The 27,497-nt window shown below is 43.0% G+C and overlaps 1 protein-coding gene across 5 annotated transcripts in view; it reads left to right on the top strand.

The window, feature by feature from the left end:
• Herc1 (HECT and RLD domain containing E3 ubiquitin protein ligase family member 1) overlaps positions 1 to 25,475 on the top strand; it is a 165,075-nt gene extending 139,600 nt beyond the window's left edge. For all 5 annotated transcript variants that reach the window (XM_052187967.1, XM_052187969.1, XM_052187968.1 and 2 more), the window contains exons 61-78: positions 250 to 543; positions 1,754 to 1,819; positions 1,992 to 2,117; positions 3,051 to 3,189; positions 4,261 to 4,442; positions 5,093 to 5,248; positions 6,087 to 6,209; positions 7,246 to 7,348; positions 9,383 to 9,552; positions 10,974 to 11,112; positions 13,729 to 13,898; positions 15,001 to 15,170; positions 15,411 to 15,576; positions 16,694 to 16,770; positions 18,187 to 18,439; positions 18,878 to 19,030; positions 21,054 to 21,359; positions 24,840 to 25,475. In XM_052187967.1, the coding sequence (XP_052043927.1) occupies positions 250 to 543; positions 1,754 to 1,819; positions 1,992 to 2,117; positions 3,051 to 3,189; positions 4,261 to 4,442; positions 5,093 to 5,248; positions 6,087 to 6,209; positions 7,246 to 7,348; positions 9,383 to 9,552; positions 10,974 to 11,112; positions 13,729 to 13,898; positions 15,001 to 15,170; positions 15,411 to 15,576; positions 16,694 to 16,770; positions 18,187 to 18,439; positions 18,878 to 19,030; positions 21,054 to 21,359; positions 24,840 to 25,025 (2,979 nt within the window). In that variant the 3' untranslated portion in view covers positions 25,026 to 25,475. The remainder of the gene's footprint in view (positions 1 to 249; positions 544 to 1,753; positions 1,820 to 1,991; positions 2,118 to 3,050; positions 3,190 to 4,260; positions 4,443 to 5,092; positions 5,249 to 6,086; positions 6,210 to 7,245; positions 7,349 to 9,382; positions 9,553 to 10,973; positions 11,113 to 13,728; positions 13,899 to 15,000; positions 15,171 to 15,410; positions 15,577 to 16,693; positions 16,771 to 18,186; positions 18,440 to 18,877; positions 19,031 to 21,053; positions 21,360 to 24,839) is intronic.
• Positions 25,476 to 27,497: the final 2,022 nt, after the last annotated feature.

Raw genomic sequence — 27,497 nt, 5'->3', positions numbered from 1 at the left:
GACCAAATAAAGCTCTAGTTTAGCTAATGTTCTACCAGAATACGTTTCTTAGTGTTTGTCAATGCTATATGATTATATAAGGTTTTGTTTATATATAATATATATGATGTTAGAGAAAATTGAGTAAAGAATATGTGCAATTCTCTTTACCAGTTCCATAAGCTTTCACAACATAAGTTTATTCAGAATATCTGACATAGGCTCCTCCTCAACGTGGCATTCTTTTGTTTTTTTTTTTTTTTTTTTTAGCCTCATGTAGTTTGTGGTGACCAGCTTGTTCACAGTCCCTACATGCAATGTCTGGCTTCCCTTGCTGTGGGACTTCATCTAGATCAGCTGTTGTGTAGCCCTCCAGTGCCACCACACCATCAGAACTGTCTCCCTGACCCTACATCATGGAATCCCAATGAATGGGCCTGGTTAGAATGCTTCTCAACCACTATCAAGGCTGCAGAAGCTCTGACCAATGGAGCGCAGTTTCCAGAGTCATTTACTGTCCCAGATCTAGAGCCTGTTCCTGAGGATGAGCTTGTGCTCCTCATGGTAAGTCCATCGGGAGCTGCTGCTGTTTGTAGTGAGATTGCATCGTGGCTGCTCGGTGTGCCAGTGATCCTTTGCTGGCTTGACTAACTAGCAACATGCCCTTAGATAAACTGAATATACTTTTCAATTGGATGGCTGTTCCAGTCCCTGGTGACAGAGCCTTTCTGAATCTGCAGACTCCATACATAGTTACATACTTTTCTGTTTTCGTTGTCTGTAGGTACTTGTTAAGTACCTTAATCATACACATTTTTAGTTTTCCTCTGGTCATTTTGTGAGATTGGTGTCACATAGAAATTCTAATTTAGTCCACACTTAATACAGTAATCAGCATCAAGTGAGAATACAGAAGAGCATTCAGTGTGTCATTTCTTTTTACTGTAGTTGATAGTGTTTAGCCGTAGAAATGGTGATGACCATAAAATGCCAATACCTAACTGACATTAGGTAAATGACCTAACTTTAGTTAAGGCTGACCTAACTTTAGTTAAGGCTTATATATGAAAATATTTGAACATAAAAATGTCAATAACAACATAAAACAGATAAATGAATTAAAGAAAATCATCTGGATACATAATTTTTAATCAAGAAATGTCTTCCATAGTCTTCCACCGGGCCCTAAATTTGGTCACCAGCACCATATACAAATAATAGACTATAGAGGAGTGTATTCAGTAACATAGAATAGAACAGAGCAGAGTACAACAGCTCTTTTTGAATCCCATTTGGGCCTAATATGAAACAAAAGCCCAAAACAATGACAAGACCTGCCCACTAAACTAGACAAAGAATCTAGGGATGCAGTAGATTTTGTACTTGGCCTTTGCGCCCCTTGGTGCTTAGTAAACATGAATGGTTTGTTAACTTTGAAGCTAGGCTACAATGATAATGAAAGTATGTATAATAAAAGTACATATTAGAAAGCAAAAAGCATGTTTGAAATTATGATACTGAAGTTGCTGGGTGGGATGGCACATGCCTCTAACCTCAACTTCCTAGAAGGAAAAAACAAGAGAATTTTGACCCCAAAGCAGCTGATGTGAGCAACATAGCAAGACCCCGTATTTTTAAAACAAACAAGAAAATCAGAATAACTCCTCTTGACTTGTCATATCACCATGTCCTTTAGAAAGGAAATGTTACCACTAACAGAGCAGACAAGTCCTGACAAAGCATCATTGTTTCTGATATGTGCTCTGTCTTACAGGATAACAGCAAGTGGATCAATGGCATGGATGAACAAATTATGTCTTGGGCAACTTCCAGACCTGAGGTCAGTAAAGATAAGATTACTATATGGCGGGTTTCATTCAGTCTCTTGATTATAAATGCATGTGTTTCTGTGTCCTTCTGTTTTCTGTAGAGGTTGTCACATGCTTGTGCTCAGTATGTATTTGTTTGAGCAACTGGATGAACCTAACTTTAGGTGCCTGTGGGTTTTTTAGGACTGGCACCTGGGAGGTAAATGTGATGTCTACTTATGGGGTGCTGGCAGGCATGGACAGCTGGCCGAAGCTGGAAGAAATGTGATGGTACCAGCTACAGCACCTTCATTCTCACAAGCCCAACAGGTAATAGCACAGTGAAGAGCAGAGAAGAAATGTGAGAATTCTAGTTGCTATCAGTAACTTATTTAGGGTTGAATCTTGTCAGTTTTGTAGTCTATTGTGGTGAATCATTAAAGAACTTCATTTTATATGTGGCCTCCAAATAAAACCTTCCTAAGCTTTTATTGTACATAGGCATTTTATTAAGAAGTTTCTAAACCTTTCTTGCTTCCAAGTATAGTGAATTAATGTCACAATATATTAGGCCAGTGCTGTGTATATTTATGGAAGCTGAGCTAATCCTCCCCACCCCCCCTTGCTTGCCCTGTGCCCCTCGAGGCTGAACTAATCTTAATCACTGTGCTCTTTGGGAATCATGATCTACGCAGGATCTTTAACCAGACTTCATTGTACACCTCCCTTCATCTAATTGTCATAGTACTGTACTCCCAAACCACCCTTGAAGCCACTTATTTCACTTGGGTTCTCTTCTAACTAAAGCTGTCCCAGAGTTTATTGCTCTTCCCTGTGTGTGTCCCCTCCAATTTCTGCCTCTTTCTCTACCAAGCATTAGTAGTTTTCTATATCCTTTCCTATTTCTTCTCTTATCCTGTTGTTTAACTGTGCACAGTTAGCTAAAATCTCATGGTTCTGAATTATTTCAGTCAGATGGGACTCATATGTGCCTTAATTGTAATCAAAAGTATAGTAATCAAAGGTTATAGGAAAGCCACAGGTAGGCCAGTTTTTCTGCTTTGGTACAAAGGAAATAAAGAACTGGTAGAGATACCCTCAGGTGCATGGGATCACCTAAAATGTCTGTATGTTAGAGATAAACAATAATGGGGTAGTAATGTTTTTATTTAGTCTTAAATAATTTCATGCATGTGAACAGTGTATCCTGATTGTGTCTGACTCAAATAAGGATAATGTTTTTAATTTTGTCTTTTATACTAGGTTATATGTGGTCAGAACTGTACCTTTGTCATCCAGGCCAATGGCACAGTGTTGGCTTGTGGGGAAGGAAGTTATGGCAGATTAGGGCAAGGAAATTCAGATGACCTTCATGTGCTGACTGTTATTTCAGCCCTACAAGGTGAGGCTGCCCTAAATTTAGAAAGGTTAGAAACTGTGACCTGACTATAGGAGTGTGTGCATTCGCTGGAAGGATTCCCAACTCAGGGAACCTGTGGAGTTTGCTTATGCACGGGTTCTAATTAAGTAATGTATACAGCCTTAATTTCCACATTTTAAGCTATATACCAAGTAGGAGTGCTAGAATCTGGCAGCATATATGTATTTGAGATAAAAGGAAAACCAAATGTTTTAAAATTATAAACAGATTTTTAAAAAATTGTTAAACCATAATTAGGTAGTTATATGTGTGTGTAAGTGTGTGTTTCACTTAACATAAAAAATAGTTCAAATGAAAATCTCCAGCTATGCTGAAGAGTTTAAAGGGCATCTGGCAGATTTCTGTGTCCCTTGAGGAAGAAGCAATAAAAACTGCTATGGGGTCTCTTGGATCCCAAAGCTTACAATAAGGGATATTCAACCTTTGAACACTGTAACATGATATCATCTGCAGATTGTTAGGCCACACCCATAGCTATCTTCAGATGTATTTGGCCTACAGGCTGCAAGGTGAGCATGCTTGTTCATGAATGTAAATGCTTCTACTAAGGCTTACCAGTAAGTTCACAGGAGATTTGTGCAGAACTGGGTCAGAGTATGCTGCAGTATAGGGGGCAATCACAGGCGGGGTTCCCCCCTTCTCTCCAGCCCCTGGGTCTGGAACCTTGCACAACCACCACACCACTTTTCAATTTAGTCTCTGCTGCAGTAGAAAATGGGAATGTTTGCCATTAGATCTGTGTGAAAGGAGAAATGAGACAATCCTGATTAAGCATTTGTAGGAGTGGCTCAGCTCACTGAGAATATTGGCCTCAGTGGCTGTCATGGCTGTTTGTATCCTCCTTGTCTTCATCGTTTTGAATGATTGCTTTCAGATATGCAAGGTTATATCTATAAATTTGATTCAAAATTCTAAAACGTTTGTTATTCTATAGTACTATCTTGATGTTTCTCAGAACTTAGGACATTCTCTAGCAGCTGCAGGAGTGACAGTTTACCATTCGAGACCTCTTGTGTTCCTGCTGTCTTCTAGGCTTTGTGGTGACCCAGCTGGTGACTTCCTGTGGCTCAGATGGACACTCAATGGCCCTGACAGAAAGTGGTGAAGTTTTTAGCTGGGGAGATGGGGACTATGGCAAACTTGGCCATGGAAACAGCGACAGACAGCGGCGACCGAGGCAGATTGAGGCCTTACAAGGAGAAGAAGTGGTACAGGTCAGGCACAGCATTCATAAGTTTGCCTTTGAGTCTAAATATAGTATTATTAAATAACATTCTCAAGTTTAGCCAGCAGGAATAGTATAAAAACAGAATCCATGGGCAGTATAAGAGTCCACTATTTTTGGTTATGTAGGCTCACTTTTCAGAAATTAAATAGATTTTAATATTAAAATGGACTTAACTTTTCCAAGCAAGCAGACTTGGTCCAGGGTAGGATGCTGCATATTCTTGGAAAAAACTCCACTTGATTAGGTCTTACCTTGCAGTTCTTGGAAGGTACTGGGGAAGTTTTCATTTAACTCCTTCCTTTTTGTTGCAAAGGGATGTGCATGTCTGTTAGATCAGCTAGTGATCTAAGATAATATTGTAAAATCACATCGCACCCCAGAGTTTACTGTAAATTTTCCACTCATTTATTTCCTTTAGTCCACATCAGTGCACACAGCCAAAAGAGTGATGACAGTTATTCCAGAGTCTGTTGGTTTTCTCTGACCTGCTGGGCAGATTAGGAGGGCTATGTGAACAGTAGACCACCTGTTCCTCACTTGTCAGCCAATTATATTGCTACATTCATAATCAAAAGTAAATGGCTTCTTTCCTAGTCTATCTTTTTACAAACTTTTTTCTATTTGATTCTGTCCTAGATGTCTTGTGGCTTCAAGCATTCAGCAGTGGTAACATCAGATGGCAAACTCTTCACCTTTGGGAATGGTGACTATGGTCGTCTGGGTCTTGGAAATACCTCCAACAAAAAACTTCCAGAGAGAGTGACTGCACTGGAGGGATATCAGATTGGACAGGCATGGCATAAGTCAATACGATACTTTAGTTGATAGTAATTTCTTACCTTTTCTGTTTCCACTTAAATATTCTTCTGTCAGTCAGAAAGACCAGAATTACTAGTTGCATTTAACCTTTGTACCTTTTGTTGACATACTTCATAATTTCATGACTCTTTACCAATGTGAAAAATTGACATTTTGGCCCCTAATTTTGGATGTGACTATTTAAAAAAAATAATCCATAAAGTACTACCAACAACTTGCTATATAAAGTTTTTTTAAAAGCTGGATGTGGTGGCACACACCTGTAATCCCAGCATTTGAAAGGCCAAAGCAGGCAGATCTAGATAGAGTTCAGGCTTAGCATCACATCTCAAAGAAGCAAGCAGACAGAAGCAGCAGCAGCAACAACACAAAGCTGCCTTTACACAGTACAACGTTTTTGTTGTTCCTGTGTGTCAGTGTTGAGTTGGCAAGCTGGATTTTTCCTTCTGCATAAAGACATTGAAAGTGTCTCTCAATAATGGGTAAGATGTCTTAACTTTCTCTATGTCATTGCTGAGACAGCCTCTGTAATAAATGAATATTTCTGAGGTATATATACTTTTTTTCTTCCTTTTCTACTTTTATGTTCTTAGTTAGCTATAGATGCTTGAAGGATTTTACTTTAAAAAAAGAACTATATTGGGAATTCTAACTGATGTGTTTGGGTTAACTTTTGAAGCAGTTACCAAAACTAGTAAGAATCTTGGGAAACAACACGTGAAGATTTTCAGTCAAGAACAGAGAAAAGTTCTGGAAACATTTGTGTTCAGGTTAGAGGATCTGCTCACTGAGTACTCCATTGTGTCTACAGGTGGCCTGTGGGCTGAACCACACCTTGGCAGTGTCCACAGATGGCTCCATGGTCTGGGCATTTGGAGATGGAGACTATGGTAAACTGGGCCTAGGAAATTCCACTGCAAAATCTTCTCCTCAGGTTGGTTACTGCCTTGACTCTCGGTTTTTATACAACAGAAATTAGGTTTTGCTTATCTCAGTACCTCTTTTACATTGGAAGTACTTTAGCTTGAACATTTTTATAATTTACAATGAAGGCTTAAGGCCTTCAGTTGCTTATTCTCGAATATCCAATATTCTAGATCATGACTTTTAAAAAACAATTACTAAGGTTAAATGGATGTAATTATTCCACAAGGTTAAGCTAATGTCTCTGCAGATGAGCTAAGTGCTGTGTGACTACATCCCTTGTAAAGAATAGGCACCTCCCAGATCCTTATGGAGGGATCCATGGACTGAGTTTTACAACTCTGCCTGCAGCTACTCTTTCAGCATATTATCAGTGGATTGTGCATCTTTCAAAGTATATAGAAAAATAAGTGCTTATAAAATTAACTAGGAGCTGCCGTTTGCATTTCAGGTTTCCTGGTTCTGCAGACCACCTGTGCAGCTTTGCTGAGTGGGCTTTCCTTACATATTTAAAGAGCAGGACATGATTTATAACTTTGTTTTCAACTTCAGTTTGCTATCATATATAGTCTGTGACATGTTAATAGTTGCTTTGATGAATATTCAATAGGGGTGCAAAAAAGCAGACAGCTTCATTTGAGGGGAATGTAGAAGACAGATGTTACCACCTGAGAAAGCTAAAAGGAAAGCAAACTGACAGGAAGCTGCTTGTGGTCTCACAAAATCTTGCAATGTTGTTTAAAAGGTCATGGTTTTCTTTGGTTTCTGTTACTCAGTGTAATGCTTCCACTTCATGGGCTACCGAGAATGTTAGCTAGACTTCCAGAGCCTCTGCACTCTTTCCTACACACTGTTACCACCCAGAGCAGTAGGAGAAAATAATCTCTAGGAATATGATTTGGGTAAAACAAGTCAGTAACAATTGGCCTTTTTATTGAAGATATTTGATGTTATAAATACCAATAGGAAAGTTTAAGAGGTTTTTCCTTGTTTGTTGGTTTGTTTTTTTTCCTTACAAACATATACTTTATACTTTTATTTCACAGAAAGTTGATGTCCTCTGTGGAATTGGAATTAAAAAGGTTGCTTGTGGAACCCAGTTTTCTGTGGCTTTGACTAAAGATGGTCATGTGTATACTTTTGGTCAAGGTAATGTTATCTTCAAGCCTACATTACTTTCTATACTTGTATATTATAAAAATGTTTGCCTTCTAGGTTTGTAGAGAATGTCCTCATTCTCTTGTTACCCTCATTCTCTTGTTACCCTTATTCTCTTGCTACTCTGCTCCTATTTGATGAATTTGTTTTCAAGGACAAACTCCCCTCCATTAAGTTTCAAGTGAGAGCCTTCACTCTTGCTTAAAGAATCGCTCCTGAGAGCTCTACCTCCTCCTTTCTGCTGCTGTCAGGGTGTAGAGACTGAGAGATGTGTGAGGGTGGTGTGAGATAGGGAGTAAACTATGACTAGAGTTTCTGTCTTGGGAGCTCACGGAGTCCTTTAAATAAGGAATGAGCTGGCTCAGGAGGGAAGGAGCTTGCTGTAGTCATTGTGTGAATTTGCTTTTTCTTCAGATGAAAAAGTACCTGATATAACGTAAGAAAGATTGTTCTGTTTCATGGATACAGAGGAGGTATCCATGTGTAGTTTTGATTCCATTGCTCCTGGGTTCATGAAGAAACAGATTCTCTAGAGAGAAGAGAATGGCTGAACAAAGCTAGTCACCTTGTGGTAGATAAGAGGTAGATAGAGAGGAAAAGGTTGGAGACCAGATACATTCTTCAGACACATGCCTCCAGGCTGGCAAGATGGGTCCATGTATAAAGACACTTGCTGCCAAGCATAAGACCTGAGCTCCATTGCACAATTCACATGTGGAAAAAAAAGAATTCTAACCTTTACCTATACAGTATGGCTTGTATGTGCATAAACACACAAGAGGAAGAGAAAGGAGGAGATGAAGAGGCAGCAGCAAATAAAGGCTGGAAAGATGACTCAGTGGATAATAGCACTTGGGCCTGACTTTAGCTCCAAGCATGCACCCCATGTGGTTCACAAACATCTCTAACTCTGATTCCAGGGCATTCAACACCCTCCTTTAGTCTCCATGGGCACTAGGCATACTTGCAGGCACTCAAACATGTATATAAAATGAAAATAAAAAAATGTTTTTAAATAAATATAAGAAAAAAAGAATGATATTCCTCCAATTACTACTTCCTCCAACCAGGTCCCACCTTGTAGTAAGCATTCAGCTGTGGAAGAATCCATTGATGAAGTTAGCATCCTCTCAGAAGCACTATCAGTTTGGGTCCATAGCTTCAACACATAAGCTTTTATGTCCAAATCATGACCGCCATATAGGGACTTCTGGTCTAGATATATGTATGGAGATATCCAACAGGCTATTGGGAGTTTGTATCTGGGACTCCAGAGGGATTCGGTATGTATATCTAGGTTAGGACACTGATTACATAGTGGTAATAGATTGAACTTTAGTCATTGATTTAAGAATCCCAGAGAATATGTAGAGGGAAGAATAGAGTAGAATTCTAGGGAATGTTAGGGCAGAAGATTTTGAATAGAATATTAGTGAGAATAGTGAAGAGTCTCCAGGGAACTGGGGAAGCTCAGGCCATATTATCAGACAATTATGTGTCATTCCAAGGGGCCAGAATCTGAGAGCCCACCACAGCAGCCAGACAGGAGTTAACTCAAGGTTTTGGCAAGAAATTTTAGGGCAGCTGTACAAGTTCAGGTCAGATGTCAGATGCCATGCCTAATGGGCTTGGAGGTTATTGAGCAACAGGGGTAAAGAGAGAGATGGGGTAGAAATTTGAGGCTAAAACAGGTTGAATGTCATTCTTTTGAAGAACACAAGAAACTTGAAGGCTGCATTGAACATTTGTCAGTCCTTTAATATGAGAGTGTTGAAAAACCTCTTGGCTTGAGTTACTGACTTTAGTTTTAATTTTTTTTTATAAATAAAAAGACTAACATTTCATACAGGAATAGCCTCAGACTTGTTACTTAAAATCTAGTGTATTTTGCTGGAATAGCAGGTTTTGCACTATGTTATGTGCATAATTGTCATTCTAAAGCAAGAAGTTAATTCTTGTAGAAGTATCTTACAAAACACAAACTTTAGGGTGCCATCTGTAACCCTTCCTCTTGCTATTCTTCAGACCGATTGATAGGCTTGCCTGAGGGGCGTGCTCGTAATCATAATCGACCCCAACAAATCCCTGTTCTGGCTGGAGTGGTCATTGAAGATGTGGCAGTTGGAGCTGAGCACACACTTGCTTTGGCATCAACTGGAGATGTCTATGCCTGGGGTAGCAACTCAGAAGGGCAGGTAAGTGTCATATTTGCTGCTCTTGCATACTCTAGAAATTTGACAGTGTTGTTTATTTATAAGAATGTCTTTGTATTTTATAATATAGTGTTTAGAGAATCCTTTGCTTGTGTAAGAAATCTTGTCATACCTTGTAGTCACAGGAGTAAGGGCAGGAATGAAAGAAGAGAATGAGAAAAGACTTCAGGTCTGTGTGCTTAGTCCTTTTATCTGTGTATGGAAGAGAAAGACTTTGGTAGGAGATGTCTTAGACTGATACTTCTACAGTGGTTTTCAGGCCACAAGCAGAGCCATCTTCTCCCCCTCCCGTAAGCTCAGATCTGATTGCCCATATAATCAGAGACCCTGATGTTTAGGGTCTGTTATTCATAGTAGCTTTAGTGAGCACTTACATTCTCCTTATACCTGTATTAGCAGACCAGGAAGTTGTGGTTACAATAATCTTGATGAAAGGAGAATTAATGGTAAAGAGGCTTTGGGGAATTCCCTGGTTAGGTTTTGACAAGATCTTCCTTGATGTTGAATACTTAACTGCTGCTGCTAAGAACAGAGAATTGGAGTACATGTATATTTTATATTTGTGTATTGTTACCCAGAAACCAGTATGTTTTAAGTAAGAGCGCAGGAGAGCCTTCTTTTTTCACTTAACAAGAACTCCTTACCCTTTCCAAGATACCACTTCCAAGAATTCAAGAGTGTGATCAGTTGTTAAGACAAATCCGTAAATTGACTGGTCCTTTCAGGGGTAACCAAGCCCACTCAGCCAGTCAACAGGTCCTCCAGCGCAGGAGCGAGAATTGAAAAGAAAGAGACAAAACTGCAGCAGGGCCTCTGTCAGTTCTGAGATTGAAGGCGGGTTTAATAATTTCCAATTTACTTTTACACCATTTTAATTACATGCAGGTATTAAGATCTATAGTAGTACAATGAGGAACAAGCAAGACAGTCAACACCAAATAGTCAAGGCAATAAGCAAAGTCTTGTGACAGTTGTTTCCAAGGGCTTGTCTGAATGATCAAAATCCCTGAGCCTACTTCCTTGTCCAAGCCCAAAATTTTGCCTAAAGCCTGCTCCTTTCGGTCCACCCTAAGATTAAAATTCCTGCCTTAACCTACTTCCCTATTACAGCCTAACATCAGATTCTTGCCTAAACTTTGCTATCATGCCCTAAAGTCAGATTCCTGCCTGAGCTACTTCCTGCCTGAAGTCTTGTTCTTCTTTGGCCAATATCATGCTCCTGCCAGGTGGCACGGTACCTCAGTAAGGCTCTCTACACAGGGACCAAAGTTACAAGGACTACTGTGGTAGAGAACCCAGAATTTATTCATTATTGATGTTGGTACATGACTCAGATGTTAATAGATTTCATTGGCTTGCCTGCTTCCTCCTCAGTCTCTGAGCATTTGCTTTTTTATTCTTAGCTTGGCCTCGGTCACACCAACCATGTTCGAGAACCAACCCTGGTAACAGTTCTGCAAGGGAAAAACATCCGTCAGATTTCAGCGGGCCGTTGCCACAGTGCTGCATGGACAGCTCCACCAGTCCCACCAAGAGCACCAGGTGAGGGACAGACCATTTGTGCTCTGTCAGCTGCTCTTCTACTTTCAATAATAGTGCCATGATGCACTATTGGCTTGTAGTTCTGACCGCATCCAGCATGTCTAAAAACTGTCAAGGCTTCTGGAGTACTCTTTTTGCTACAAGCACCATAAATATTTCATATGGGGCATTTCTTCTGCAGACTTCAGTGTATAGCCAAGCTTCATGCCCTCCCTCTTTCTCTTGAGTCCCCAAAGAAATCAGCATGTTTTTTAGGCAAACAAAAATTCATTAAATTAGAGCATCTACTAAGTATAAATATACTTATATAAGTAAGTATAAATATACTTGTAGAGATAAAAGGTAGCAAATAAAACTGACCATTATGACCCGCCTTTAATCCCAGCACTTGGAAGGTCGAGGCAAAGGGATCTGTGTGAATTCCAGCCCAGCCTCATCTACATAGAAAGTTCCAGGACAGCTAGGGGTGGTAGGAAAACCCTGTCTCAAAAACCACCAACAAAAAGATGGCAGTTGCTTTATAAGGCTTACTATTACAAAGATACTAAGGAGAGCTGGGTGGATGTGCTTCACATCTTTAATCCCAGCACTCGGGAGACAGAGTTGAGGTCAGCCTAGTTACAAAGCAAGTTCTAGAGCAGCCATGGCTACCTAGGAAAACTCTGTGTTGAAAAACTACTGAAATAAAGTAAAAGCTCTGAGGTGTCATTTTCCTCACTCCAGTAGCCATTCAAAACAGGATGTTTATTCAGTGACTCAGTACAAGCCTAGTTACTGCCAGTTTATTCCACCATAAAATATGAATAGTGGCTGCTTCTAGTTTTAAGATTTTTTAAAAAATATTACAAAATCATTATAGTCATTTAAAAAAAGACTTGAAGCTGGGCGGTGGTGGTGCACGCCTGTGATCCCAGCACTCTGGGAGTCAGAGGCAGGCAGATTTCTGAGTTCAAGGCCAGCCTGGTCTGCAGAGTGAGTTCCAGGACAGCCAGGGCTACACAGAGAAACCCTGTCTCAAAAAAACCAAATCCAAAAAAAAAAAGAAAAAAAAAAAAAGACTTGAAAATATAAGGCAGAGCTGACGAAAGAATTTAGTCAGCAAAATACTTACCACACAAGCATAAGGACCAGTATTTGAGTCCAGACATCCACAAAGGAGCCAAAAGTGTTGGCACAAATTTGTAATCCCAGTGCTGAGGAGACAGAGACAGGCAAACCCTGGGGCTCACTGGCTAGCCAGCCTGGCCTAATCAACAAGCCATTGGAAGAAGACCCTATCTCCAAAAGCAAGGTGGATGGACATCCTGAGAAATGACCTTTAATTATACATACATGCATACACCAAAATATATGCATAATTGTCTCCCTTAATAAGACCCTCCGATTAGCTCTTTCATTTCCTGAACTGTAGCCATTTCCTTAATTGTAGCATTCCCATGTTTGTGTTACTGCTTGTTCAAGCCCTCATCTTTTACTTGATAGCCTCTGAGGTCTAAGGTCCGAGACTTTCTGAAGCATGTGTGACTGAGTGCTTAGAGGTCCCTTCTGTTTTTCTTACCTCCCTGCTTCACAGCAAGTCCTTGGGGAAGACTTCCTCAGAGATATTTTTTCTTAAGGACTAACTGTTATGAAGGAGATGAATGCCCGTTCTCATTTGTTTCATGCATTGATATGGGATTGAATAGGAAAGGAAGAATTTGCCTCCTGCCCCAACTGTTTTTGTCTCTTTATTCAAATAGAAATAATTAAAGGAAGAAAGACCAGGTTTCATGTGCTTTTGTTTGCGGGGAAGGAGGGCTTTTTGTTTTGTTTTAATTTTGTGTGTGTTTGTTTTGTGTCATTGTTTTGGATTTTTAGGATGGTCTTATATAATCCAGGCTGGTCATAAACTTAGCATGCGCCTAGGATAGTCGTGAACTCCTGCAGGAGTTATAGGCCTACAGTGCCATTGCTAGGCTTGTGATATTTGTTCTTTTAAGTTTTAAAGACCAGTACTCTCTGTAAAAACTAGTATTTTATTGATATGAAAAGACACCATGATCATGGCATTCTTTATAAAAGAGAACTTTAATTGTGGCTTATTGTTTCAGAGGTTTAGTTCATTATCATGATGGCACACAGGCAGTCATGATACTGGAAGGAGTAGCTGAGAATTCTACATTTGGATCCACAGGCAGCAAGAAAAGGGAGACTCTGGGCTTACAATGGACTTTGTGAAACCTCAAAGCCCACCCCCCAGTGACAGTTTCTCCCTACTAATCCTTTCAAGTAGTGCCACACCCTGGTGACCAGATATTCAATCAAATCTCTGAGCCTTTGGGGGTCATTCTCATTTAAACCATCACAAGTACTAAAGCATCAATCAATCAATCAATAAATAAATAAATAAATAAATAAATAAATAAATAAATAAATAAATAAATGAGATTAATTAGGAAGAGGAATAGATATCTATGTCGAACCAGTATATGTAGCAAAATATTAAGTATAAAATGTAAGTGGTTAGATTGGGTGTCCAGTGAGTGATTATCTTGTGTTCACTATTTGAGAATTTTCAAACTAGTCAGAATTGAAGGATTGTGTTTTCCTTGACAAGTGCCTCTGTGCTTTGGGCAGGTGTGTCAGTGCCTCTCCAGCTGGGCCTGCCCGACGCAGTGCCCCCACAGTATGGGGCGCTGAGAGAGGTGAGCATCCACACTGTGCGGGCCAGGCTCCGGCTGCTTTACCACTTCTCCGACCTCATGTACTCCTCGTGGAGGCTGCTGAATCTCAGCCCCAACAACCAGGTAAAGTGCTGGCCGGGAAAGTGGTACCCAGGGTGTATTTGCCAGGTCCCAGAGCCTTTCTACCTTTAAAAAGCTCTCTCATGGCTAATGTGTTATGGAGAGGTCACCAGTTGTCATTCCATTTTATTGCTGATTTGAGAACATGTGATCAGAAAGTGTCTTGATTTGTTCAGAACTGAATGAAGCGTAGGTGACTGAGCAGGTCATAGCTCCTGCCCAGTTTGATATATGATGTTAAGAGGATGCGTGCAGCCAGATGGGAGAGGATTCCTGGCCTGGGAGAGGATTCCTGGCCTACGCAAGGCACCTGGGTCTCATCCCTAGTCATGGAAAAAGAAAGGGGTGGGGGTGGGGGAATCTTAAGTACACAGTGCTTGTAGGATTATAGAGCAGGATGCTAAAGAATCAAGTCAGCTGAGATGTTTATAAGACCTCTTTCTCCCCCACAAAGGAGAACTCTCATTCTACTAAAGGAAATACATTTGGCTGTTTTGTCTGACTTTATAAAGAATGTATGTCTTTATAGAATGTCCCACATTTAAGAAGAAAGTGGTTATTTAATAAGGAAGCATGTCTGCCAGAATGTATACCCATTTGTAAAACTCTCAGTCAGAACCTTTGGATCACCATTTATGAGAGGACAGAATAGATCTGACATCTCTTAGAAGCAGGCATCAGACAGGCAGGAGAATGCTTGGTTATACTGTCAGCAAACTGGTTCTAGTTAATTGAGAACTATCTGATACAAAGCCATGTGAGAAAAGTAGCTGAGAAATATCTAAATAGTACATTTTCCCTGTTTTGAAAATTTATGTGTACATACCCAAACTGAAATGCAATACGTGCTATCAGTGGGGTCATCTCTGTGTGGGTGGGTTATGGTTCATTGGATACCATCTCTGTATTTCTCCTTTTTTCTGTATTTTCTAAGACTTAAAAAATAGTAACCACATTTTATCAGTATGATTTTTAAGTTACTAATTGCAACTGATATTCAGTTCTATGCTTTTAAAGGATGGTTCAGAAAGAAATTATATCTTAGCATACTATTTCTTTTAAGTCTTATATTATGCCATCTTTGATCTCCTTATGTTGTCTACAGAACAGCGCATCTCATTACAATGCTGGAACATGGGGCATTGTACAGGGACAACTTCGGCCTTTGTTAGCTCCAAGAGTCTACACACTGCCCATGGTGCGCTCCATAGGGAAAACCATGGTTCAAGGCAAAAATTATGGGCCTCAGATTACTGTGAAGAGAATATCAACCAGGTAGGTCATGTATGTTTTACTAAGTAGCTAGGATTGTTGAGAATATTACTGCTAACATATCTCTGTGTGCCTTAGCTTCTGTGTACCCTTATAAATGGTAGTGAAAGCACTCACACTGGTCCCCATGTCTGTTCACTGATAGGAAAATGACACCAAGGACCTTTGTGGGGATCTATGGAGGTACTCTTTACGGTTTTTGTTGTTGATGGTGGTTTTCTTTTCTTCTTCTTTTTTTTTTAGAGGGCGGAAGTGTAAGCCCATCTTTGTTCAAATAGCAAGACAAGTGGTAAAGCTAAATGCATCAGACCTCCGTCTGCCCTCCCGAGCATGGAAGGTTAAGCTGGTTGGAGAAGGAGCTGATGATGCTGGAGGAGTGTTTGATGACACTATCACAGAGATGTGCCAGGTACCTGTGTGTGGTGTCACTTCTGAGCTCTGTGAATGGTGTTTTGACTGTTGCCAGTGCTTGTCACTATAGCATGGGTACATCTCTGAGTCTTGCAGATATGCTGCTAGTGCAATGGAGTGAGTTGTAGTGGGTTTGGGAAATGTTTTGTGGAGATACTTTAGCACATCAAGATCAGTGACTTGGGTGTCATTGATTATTATTAATTATGATGCACTAGAAGAAACAGTGACACATGAACACATTCAAGGAGAGACAGATACAGGACCACTGTGTACTCTAGAGCACAGTGGGTCCACCAGGCTCCAGAAGAATAGAAACATGAGTGTTAAGGAGTTTAAACCGGGCTGGAGAGATACTGCAGTGATTAGAAGCACTGGTGCTCTTCCACAGGACCCAGGTTAGGTTCTCAGCACCCACTCTCAGCTCAGAGGATTCAAGGCCGTCATCTGGTTTTTGAGGACACTGCTCATAGGCAGTGCATAGACAAAATACAGACAGAATATCTATACAAGTAAATAATTTTTTTGAAGTTAAAATTATGTTTTTAAAAAGAGTTTGGACCACCAGGCAGTGGTGGCGCATGCCTTTAATCCCGGCACTTGGGAGGCAGAAGCAGGTGGATTTCTGAGTTCAAGGCCAGCTGGTCTACAGAGTGAGTTTCAGGACAACCAGGGCTATACAGAGAAACCCTGTCTCAAAAAACCAATAAAAAAAAAAAGAAGAAGAAGAAAAGAGTTTGGACCGTTTCTGATTTTAGAAGCCACACTGGCAGATGCTTGGAGGTTAGTTTTGTTCCTTCTACTTTGTCTGATAAACCCTGTGGCTTGAATAAAATGGCTGTCACTGCTAAGTCAGTTTGGCATTTCAGCACACACAGTGCATAGCTCCCAGCTGCTCACTGCTGTCCCTGTATGCTGCCTCTTCGTTCGTCAGATTTCTCACACAGAGGACTTCATATTTCACTTTAACATGAAATCACAAAAATAAACTTGAAGTTATTGAAGTATAGTATTATAAATTCCTCAAGATATCCCCTTTCCAGTATTATTTTAAATATAGTTTGCTCTCTTGATGCATTTGATTGTCATCTCTCAACAAAACACTTTTTCTGCAGGAACTTGAGACTGGTATAGTTGACCTTCTCATACCCTCTCCTAATGCTACAGCAGAAGTCGGTTACAATAGAGACAGGTAAGACAGGCATGCTTCTCACGTGTCTCAGTAATGACAGTCACCTACTGAGTGCTTCCTGTTCTCAGTGCTTCATACACATTCCCCACTGAATCCTCATTATCCCCCATCAGCCTCTATCATGGTGAGAAGCAGCCATTGCCGTCCTCACTCAGTACTAAGGGATAGATTGATGATAATCCAGAGGGAAGTGGAAACTCAGAGTTGCTTATGAGCTTTATGTTTCTCTAGGCTTTGGAGTTTTCTTGTACCATAATTCATTTAGGGTGCTGTGCTGAATGCTGTGTCATGAAATTAGTTATTCACAGTCCACCGGTGTCCTTGTATTTGCAATTTAAATTTGTTTTCACCTTGCTCTTAAGACTTAGAAGTTATAAGTGAAGTGATTGCAGAATGTGGGTTATTCTTGAGCACTAGTCAGCCATTTACTTGCTCTTACTGTTTTTCTAAGTGTAAGTTGGGTGTGTTATAGGGCACATGCCCATAACCCCAGCCTGAGAAGTCGAGATAAGAGGATCATGAATCTGACATTAGCCTGAGCTTTGTAGTAAGGTTCTATCTTACAAAACAGAAACAAAATAGGAACCGTGGAGATGACTCAGTGAGAGCACTTGGAAACAAGAGAGCCTGCATCCTAGTCCCCTGCGCATAAGACCTGGGTGTGGCTCTCTGTGCCTGGAACTGAGATAGGCAGATCCTGAGAGCTCATTGGCTGGCTAACCTAGCCAAACCAGGTGAGCCTCCCATTTAATGAGAAATTTAGTCCCAAAAAGTAAGGTAGAAAACAGGTGTTGTGGCACACACCTTTACTTGTAGCACTCAAGAGGCAGAGGCAGGCTGATCTCTGTGAGTCTAAAGACAGGTTTGTTTACATAGTTTCTGCTCAACCAGCAGTAAAAGTTAGACTTGTCTCAAAAATATAAGGGTAGAGAGATACTCACCATCCTCCTCTGGCCTTTACATATTCATAAACCTCCCACATACACAAGCACACACATGCATGCACGTTTTCTCTCTCACACCTGTGCACATGCTTTTGATCTCTGTCTTACACGTATAAACACATACAGATTGGGGGGAGTATGTCTGTGAGGGGAGTGGGTGGGTTGGGGTGGGCAGATTGATTCAGAATGTTGTCCCTTTGCTGTACAAAACATAGTCATGGTAAACACTCAAATGTGATTAGAGTAACTAATGAGCTAAACTTGAGATTGGTCTGACAGTACATGCTTAGGGTTCCAGCCCTTGAAACTAAAAAAGGGGCATCAAGGTGAGGTGTCAGACTTTAATTAAATAGCCGCATGTATTTAATGAGTGCTGGGTTCCACGGCACAGGTCTAATCTAATATTCTAGCTGTGGGAAATTGCTTGTAATGGGAGGAATCTTTAGCTGAAAGATTTACTTTTCTTTCACAGGTTCCTTTTTAATCCTTCTGCCTGCCTTGATGAACATTTAATGCAGTTTAAGTTCTTAGGAATTTTAATGGGGGTTGCCATTCGTACAAAGAAGCCTCTGGACCTTCATCTGGCCCCTCTGGTCTGGAAACAGCTGTGCTGTGTCCCACTCACCCTGGAGGACCTGGAGGAAGTAGATCTGCTTTATGTGCAGACCCTTAACAGCATCCTTCACATTGAGGACAGTGGCATCACCGAAGAGAGTTTCCATGAGGTAAACCTGGCACTGTGTTCTCTGATCAGAAGTTTTCTGTGTAAAGTCAGGTGTCGTCTACCTCTTTGTGTTGGTCTGACCTTAGTGTGTCTGCTCAGTCTCAGTGGTCCAAGGAGCTACTAATATGTAGAGCTGGCTCCAGCCCCAACTTCTGCTTCTTATACCTTAACAGCTTTTCTGCCCATCATGTGGACATCCAGGGGCACCAAGTGGAGAGGGAGGCCTAGGTAGCCAGAACATAACAGACCTGGTTTGGGACAAAGATGTGCCTCTTTTTACCTGTAGCAGAAGGGTCAGCATGGTCTTGAGCAGTCAGACCTGCCTAGTCTGCCTTCTTTATAGAACTGAAGTCTTGACTTCATTATTGTTTTGTGTAGAGACATGCCTTTTGTAATCTTCTTTACCATGTACTAAAATTTCTTATTTTTCTTTTCTCAGATGATTCCTCTTGATTCTTTTGTTGGCCAGAGTGCCGATGGTAAAATGGTTCCCATAATCCCTGGAGGAAATAGTATCCCACTCACATTTTCCAATAGGAAGGAATACGTGGAGAGGGCCATTGAGTATCGACTTCATGAGATGGACCGGCAGGTAAGATGAAATATCATGGTGTAGGAAGTGGCCTAGAATGCTTTAATTTTTCTAGACAAGAGCTCACTTATTACTGCCAGATCTGGGCATTATTTACCATGCATGCATAGATCCACTTATATCTCTATTTCAAACCTCATTAGACTTCTTAGGCCATGTCTTACTACCCACGTCCTGAAATCAGCTCCAGATTGACTGTTGTTGTATGAGGCTGTCTCCTTACTCCTCCTCGGAAATCTCTCTGGCCTACATCTCTTAACTGCTTCCCCACACAGTGCCCACACCAGCTGGATCACTTAGCCCTAAACACCATCTTACAGCCTCACAAGAGCCTCTTCCCTGCTCCTGATGCAGGCCCTCAAGCCACAACTAGGAGTGTACCTCCTTCATAGTCCTGCTTCACTCTGAAATCACTCCCTTTGTCTCTTATCGTCTATGTGGTGGCCTGAGGACATTTAGGTCTGGTGTCTTCAGTCAGCTTGAAAGGCAACCATGAGGGGTATCTTCTTTTTCAGTTGTGTTCTCTTGGTGCACAGCCTGAGTAAGCACTGAGCTAATGATGGGGTAAGAATAAGTGACCCTAGGAACAGATGTGTCCAAAGTTGGTTCTTTTCATAAAACCATTACTAGTTTCAGTATTTTTAGGTTATATTGGGTCCTTTTTAGCTCTTGATCCAGGCTCTGAGGGTATCTAAATTCTGTTATTTCAAGTTCCATGTCCCTCACTCCTGGTTCCTTCTTTGAGTTTGGGATCAGCTCAGTTATTAAACTAAAGTTTCTTTAGTTTAGCAAAGGTATGTTTAGTCAGTGACAGTGTTTACAGGGCCAGGATTTAAGGTTTGTCTCCAGTTCGTGATGGAGTGAAGATAGAGAGGGAGAATGTATGTGTGTGCTGCTGAGGATTAAGATTATGCCGTGCAAGACAAGTTGTATATCACTGAGCCTTGATGAAAATTGACAATCTTCAAAGTGCAGTGGTCCTGCCAAGTGCCGGGCCTCACTGTGTACAGGTTTCTCCCTTGGGTGCTCTGGGAAATAAGGGTTATTGTCAGCCACTCACACAGAACCTAGAGAAGATAAGAATGTACCTAACACAGACCTAAGAGCCAGAGCCAGGCTTCGTTCGCTGCAGGCTGGTTCTGCTGACCATTCCTCTGAGCTCTGACTCCTGTACCTCGTTCCTTTCTCAGTGAACTGTCCCTTTGTTTTCAGTTCCACCTCATCTTGTAGAACTGAGTGTTCTTCCTGTGACTGTCCCATCATCTCCTCGCTACCTCAAAGCTGCCAGCCTTACACCTCAGCATTGTACTGCTTCCATTTTTTGTTTTCTATTTTTTGGGCCTTGGTGGGTTGGTTTTGACACTCTGTAGCATGGCTGTGCCCCTTGGTACCTTAGGAATGCTATAGGCAGTCCCTCAGCCCAGGCACAGTCATCAGAGCAACAGTTACAACCTCAGGGCCTTTCTAGGGTGTTGCTTCTGTTCTGAGGCTTATAGTTTTATTTATCAGATGGTTTTAAGTTGGCCTAGAGAGAAGCATTTGAAGTAGGCGCCACAGAAGCAGAGGGTTGAAGCCTTTTCCTCTGTTCTCCAGCTGCCCAGCTTCCCTGTGCTTTGAGAAGAGAAGCGGGGTTGACTTTGGGTCATGGAGACACCAGGCAGATCACCTTGTCATTACTCACTGTGAACAATGGCTCTTCATTTTTCATGTGAAAAATTAACATGATCATAAGGGGTGGGTCCCATATGTTCTGACTAAATTCTTTGCCTTTATTGACTTTCTATTGTATATGTGACTAGATACATAGGGGGTGGCCACTGAAGAGGCCCAGGCACTAAAACTCTGCGGGAGAGAAGAAAGGCTCCTATGTTGACTTTGAATTGAGATTAAGAGTTTAAGAGTACCAGAGCAGGGTGGCCCTGGCCACAGACCTCAGGCCTAGAACGGACAACCTGTGGTCATGATGAGTGTCTGTCTACTACACCAAGTGTGTGTTAAAACAAACAACCTTTAATGGGTATAGGTGGCTGCGGTTCGAGAAGGGATGTCCTGGATTGTCCCGGTACCATTGCTGTCCCTCCTCACGGCCAAACAACTAGAACAGATGGTGTGTGGGATGCCTGAGATCTGTGTGGATGTCCTCAAGAAGGTGGTGCGCTACCGTGAGGTAGACGAGCAGCAGCAGCTGGTGCAGTGGCTCTGGCGCACGCTGGAAGAGTTCTCCAACGAGGAGCGCGTGCTCTTCATGCGCTTCGTGTCCGGGCGCTCCCGCCTGCCAGCCAACACCGCCGACATTTCTCAGAGGTTTCAAATCATGAAGGTCGATAGGGTAAGTAGGGGCAGTTTTCCTTCCTTGGTTAAAATGTACTTCTTTTTTCCCCCCTTCTCTGTTCTTTGCCTGCTAGGGAAACCAAGATTTAATCCTCCAGGTCTGCCTATTCAGCCTTTAGCTTTTAGATTATCCAAATCTAAAAACCTCAAGCATAAAACTTGAACTTCACTTAGGTGTGGAGAGAAAAGCCTGAGCGGATGTGGAGAGCGTGTTGCCACTGGCACCCTCCCTCCCTCCCCTGCCCTCCTCTGCACTGCCCTCCCCTCCTTTCCCCTCCCTCCCTCCCTCCCTCCCCATCCTGGGTTTGAGCTGAGCTGAGCGGGCAGGCAGGAGGGTCTTCATGCTTCCCCTGCCTTCCAGGCCCTGTGCCTTTTCCATGTGTTCCTGTGCCAGGGTCCAGTCTTGTTTGGTGCACACCTGGTGTGCAGAAACCTGGAGATGTGGTCAAGTGTGTGTTACTGTAGGAGGAGTGCACAGGGTGGAGGCCTCAGCTGCAGAGCCCCAAGGAATCAAGCTTAGACTCTGAAGCCCAGTCCAGAGCCCTTCCTCCTAAGTACTCTACCAGCTGTGACTCTTCCCTTGTAGACCTGAGGGATCCTGGACAGACCCTAGGGTAAATGCTGCTAGCCCTCTCCACAGTCAGGCTTCTGCGCTACCCCTGTGTTCTGGTCATAACGGGCTTCTGCCCATCTCTCCAGCACACCATGTTCTTTTGCTTTGGAGCCCTTCGATAGTGAGTTCTTCTTCGTGCCCTTTCCATCAGTGAAGGACAGTGCTGGTGCTGTGCTCTCTCTCTCTTAGGATGGGCCTCTATTCTCTGGCACAACACTTAGAGTATCTCTGTCCTCCTCTTTCCTCACCCATAGCCCCTCCCCTTCCTGTGTGTGGGCACTCCTAGCAGGTTGTGGTGTTTGCTAAGGAAATGGTAAGGGAAATAAGATGTTACACCCAGCACTTTGTTCGGTTTCAGTGTCTGTCTTGTGTTCTTCAGTTCTTGCTGCTCCTGGAGGTTGCTATAAACCAGTGGTTCTCAACCCTCCTAATGCTGCGGACCTTTAATACAGTTCTTCATGCTATGATGACCCCCTCCCATAAAATGATTTTGTCACTACTTCATAACTGTAATTTTGCTACCATTATGAATCATAATGTAAATATCAGATATATAGGATATTTGATATGCTACCGCTATGAAAAGGTCATTTGATCTAAGAGGTCGAGCCTCACAGTTGAGAACTGCTCCTGGAGACAGCTTTGCCTCCTGCAGCCTGTAGCTGAAGCCCTGCTCCTGGCCAGGGCCTGGGTTCCCTGGGACTGCTGTGCTCTGGGAAGCTATGAGAAGAGCCTTTCCATGCATTTGCTGCATGACTAGACAGAGACTGTAAGCTGTCAGTCTGTTTGTTGTTGCACGGTGAGGTGGGAAGTGGGTAATAGCTCCCTTCTATTTAGTCTTAAATGATCCTTGCCTTGAATATGCCCTAGGCTGCTCAGGTACCCCAGGATGCCCAGTCACCCCAGGAGTTAATCTGCTACTATCTCCTTCCTCAGTAAACTGACCATGGATGTGTCCTCCTTTGTGGCTCGTAGAGCACTTCTCTAGCATCACATTTAGACATCTGAGCCATCTGATGTCCTCAGCTTCTCTGCCCACATCTCTATCAACAGTGGCTCTCATGTGGAGGCTGATGAGCCTCTTTGTCACATGTGGAGGATGCAGATCCCACCACTGAAATGCAGCCCAGTTTTCAGGGAGCTCTGAGGAAGAGCACTGATTCAAAGAAAGCCAACCTAGGGAAGGAGGGTGGGGCTAAGAATGTAGCCAGCAGGGAGTGCTTTCCTGGCACTCACAACCCAAGGAGAGACATTTACTGTTAAGTACTGTGTAGCCAGCTGTGGTACATACACACTGTGATCCTGGTACCTAAGGAGGAGTTCAAGTTAGGGCCAGCCTGAGCTACTACATAACACATCCTGTCTGTCTTAGTTGGGGTTCTACTGCTGTGAACAGGCACCATGACCAAGGCAACTCTTTATAAGGACAGCATTTAATTGGGGCTGGCTTACAGATTCAGAGGGTCAGTCCTTTATCATCAAGGCAGGAGTATGGCAGCATCCAGGCAAGCACGGTGCAGGGGGAGCTGAGAGTTCTACATCTTCATCTGAATGATGCTAACAGAATACTGGCTACCAACTGGTTAGGAGGAGAGTCTAATTGACCACCCCCACAGTGACACACTTCCTCTAACAAGGCCACATCTACTCCAAGGCCACACCTCCTAATAGTGCCACTCCCTAGGCCAAGCATATTCAAATCACCACACTGTCTAAAAAATAAAAAAAAATATTTATTATTACTGTCCTTGCAAATAGTTTGGAAAATGGTTGTTAGCAGGGAGAGTCAGAGAAGATATAGAACCTGCTCTCTAAAAGAAGCCATTTTCCTGTCTTTTCTTTTTCTTTTTCTTTTCTTTTTTTTTTTTTTTTTTTTTTTTTTGGATTTTTAAGACAGGTTTTCTGTGTGTAGCCCTGGCTATCCTGGAACTCACTCTGTAGACCAGGCTGGCCTCAACTTAGAAATCCGCCTGCCTCTGCCTCTACCTCTCAAGTGCTGGGATTAAAGGCGTGCGCCACCACTGTCCGGCTAAAGAAGCCATTTTCAATTGTGTGCTTTTAAAATTCTTCTTTAAAGCCAACATAGTGGTATACTTGCAGTACTTAGGAGGCAGAGGCAGGTACACCTTGTGGTTCAAGGCCTGCCTAGTCTGCATGCTGAGCCAGCCAGAGTTATATAGTGAGACCATGTGTTTAAAGGGGACTTTTAAGCTAACATTTATAAAACCATCTTTCCAAGCGGGTCAGTGGTGGGATATACCTTTAATCCCTGCATTCAAGAGACCAGAGGAAGGTGGATCTCTGTGAGTTTGAGGCCAGCCTGGTCTACAGAGTAAGCTATACAGAAAAACTCTGTCTTGAAAAACCAAAAAAGAAGAAAAAAAATCACAAAAACCCAGCTTTCTAAACATATTCCTGGTGATGATCAGTTAAGTGCACACCCTGGGTTTCACTGCTTTTCCTCACCAGCTGTGAGCCACAGCGCGGTGCTTTAGACCACACTGCAGCTGAGAAGGGGTGCGGTGCCCCAGCCCCTTCCACTTCACTGACCTCAGGTCTGCCCTCTGAGCGGACAGGAGGGAGCTCTCAGTGTGAGATCACCTTCCAGCAGGTGCAGCTCTCCCAGGTGGCCTAGTCAGGACTCACCCTCGGAGGAAGTGGGCCGGAGGGTGGAACCCCACGCAAAGTGTCTTGGGCCAGGACAGTGGGTCCTGTGTGCTTTCCGCCAAGACCTTCTCTCTGCTTCCATGCAAATCAGCCAGAAGTCAGGGAGAAGCTCTCACGCCTGGGGGCGGTGGTAGTGAGTAACCCCTCACTCCCTGGGTGGCTGTGCACTTGGTAACAGCTCTTGATCTGTCTCCACAGCCCTATGACAGCCTGCCGACCTCACAGACCTGCTTCTTCCAGCTTCGGCTGCCTCCCTACTCCAGCCAGCTGGTCATGGCTGAGCGCCTGCGATATGCCATCAACAACTGCCGTTCAATTGACATGGACAACTACATGCTCTCAAGAAATGTGGACAATGCAGAGGGCTCTGACACTGACTACTGACTGATGAGGGTGCTGTCGCCCACCTTTCTCAATAATGCTCACTTCCCATTTGACGTTGATAGACTTTTATGGTAACTACATAGATGTTTTAGGAACATAAGCTGACATAAACAGTGGCCACATATAGTTAATTCAAATGAAACAAAGAAATTAGATGGTTTTATTTTTCTGTGATTGTACAAAACAAAAAGCAGAAACTGCTCAGTCAGTTTTTCCTCTGTATTTTTGGTCACTGTGGATAAGTTTGCATGGAGCCATTTTGGTGTATTTTTAGTTGAGAATGATACATTTTTGTAAACCCACTCAGTGAACATGAAATTGTACATTGTGTATAATTGTTCATTAGAAAGGACAGTTTTACATGAATATTCATATATTTATTTTGTTTTAGTTTGGTTCGCCTGTGCAGGGTTCCTTATGCAGAGAAATAAAGCAGATTCAGGAATCAGAGTGGGGCTGCTGCTGTTGACCCAGGGGTCCTTCGGGCTAGGACTTGAAGCAGACATGAGCTCAGACAGAATGAGCTTTCCTGTCTGCCAGTGTCACTTTGCTCTTTGGGCCATTCAGAAACTGAGGACAGATTTCATCCAAAGAGATAAGACACCTACCTACAGAGGATCACGTGGTTGGAGAAGCCAGGGCTTTCGCACCTCCTTCCCTCTGTTCTGCTGGCATCCCTGCTCTCTGACTCTCTCGATTTGTTCCCTCACCCTGAGCAGAGCCTTCTAGCACCACCCCTCCTGCAAAGCCTCAGTATATCTGGTGTGAGGCAGCACCTCTGTACCAATGCCACAATGGCACCAGAGGACAGCGAAGGGGACAGTGGTCCAGAAGGGACAGCTGTGCACATGCAGGGATTCAGTGCGCATCAGTAAGAGGCCAACTGTGCACATTCATGTAAGAGATAGTGTGTGGATGGGAGACTGAGGAGGAGGTCCCACTTGGTGCTTAGCCCGGCCCTTGTGGTCACTGGCAGTCACTCATCTGTGCAAACTGTCAGCTGAGTACTGGCTCAGCTGGGAGGCGCCTGCTGCAGTCTACCAGAAAGAGTCGGAGGTCAGCCCGCAGCATATCTCGTTTCCTCCCACCTAACCTGGGTCACAGGCTGCTTCCGTGGACTCAAGGGAAAGGCTGTTGCTGACAGTCTGTTCAAGTGAGGTACCAGGCAGAGAAGTGGAAAGACAGGTGTTTGTCTTTCCAAATCTGAGAAAAAAAATCCCTGACAAAGCCGAGAATCCAGGCATCATTTTATTGAAGTTTTCATATGGAATAGCTTCCCTAGAGAAAGATTCAAGTTCCGGGGGAGCATCAGGGACTTCTAAATAAAGACATGTCCTTAATGAAAGCCCTGCTTGTGTCTCTGGGCCAAGAGAGTTTCACTAAGAGAATAAGGCTCTGTGCAGTGAGGTTATGGTCCCTTTGACTCCTCTGGGCCTTGTCCTAGTGACAAGCAGTGTTTTCCTTCTTACTGAGCTGAGAGTATGCTGTCTGCAGGCTTCAGTTTATTGTCATTGAAAATAATGCCTTAACCCTATGGATTCGGGCCTGTGACACCAGATTTACTCTGCCTGGAGAGTGTGGGAACACTCTAGTAAGATGGTGCCAGACACACTGACTTGTCTCAGGGTTTGTCTCAGGGTGGCGGAGGTGGAGATGGACCTTTACACTATGCTGCCTCTTGGCTGGAAGCCTGCCTGCCTGCCTGCCTGCCTGCCTGCCTGCTGGCTTGCTTGCTTTAGGGTTTTTGTTGATGTTTTTGTTTTTTTGTTTTCCTCCTCTTGATTCTTGAAGACTAGTGTTCCTTATCTGTAGAGCAGCCATTGGGTCTCAGGGCAGGGATTTGGGTTGCCTTAGTCGCATTCACTCCTGTAGAGACTTGTGTATTTCCTTAATTGCTGGCCTCATTCAGTTAACAAATGCTTGCAGATTTCTGTCCTTAATCTCAAGAAAACATAAACCTTCTACCTTTAAAAACCAAGCTTTTCCCAGATGTCCATGAACATGTGGCCTTTGCTAGTTGAAGCTCTGTGTCTGGCAAGCTCAGTATTTAGCAGAAAAGCATGTATTGGACATTGATTGGGAGAGCAAGCAAGAGGGTTTTAGGGCCATTTGGTCTTCCCTTTACAGATCTGGGAAAAGAACTACGTCACGGGTCAGCAGTGCCATAGTAGAATGAATCCAAGAGGCTCAGCTGTTGCAGAGCGTGGTGTGTGTCCCTGCAAAACACGTGCCTGAGCCCCACCTCAGACTTTCCTGAGGACTCTGGAGCCCACTACCTAAGCACTCCTCCCGTGGTCTCTGTTGGCTCCAGCCTGATATGGTCTTATAGCAATCTCCAGCCAAGAAAGAGGCCTGACTAGTGCAGAGGCTGTGCATTCAGCTTCCTAGTATAAGCAGGGAGCCACATTGAAGGGTTCTTTCATTCAGTGACAGATGGGAAATTAGAGGCCAGTTTTCTCTAGTTTTGCTGTC

This window comes from Apodemus sylvaticus, chromosome 7 (genome assembly GCF_947179515.1).
Source record: "Apodemus sylvaticus chromosome 7, mApoSyl1.1, whole genome shotgun sequence".
NCBI lineage: Eukaryota > Metazoa > Chordata > Mammalia > Rodentia > Muridae > Apodemus > Apodemus sylvaticus.
The sequence above is the reverse complement of the archived record's forward strand: the minus strand, read 5'-3'. Positions and strand labels throughout refer to the sequence as shown.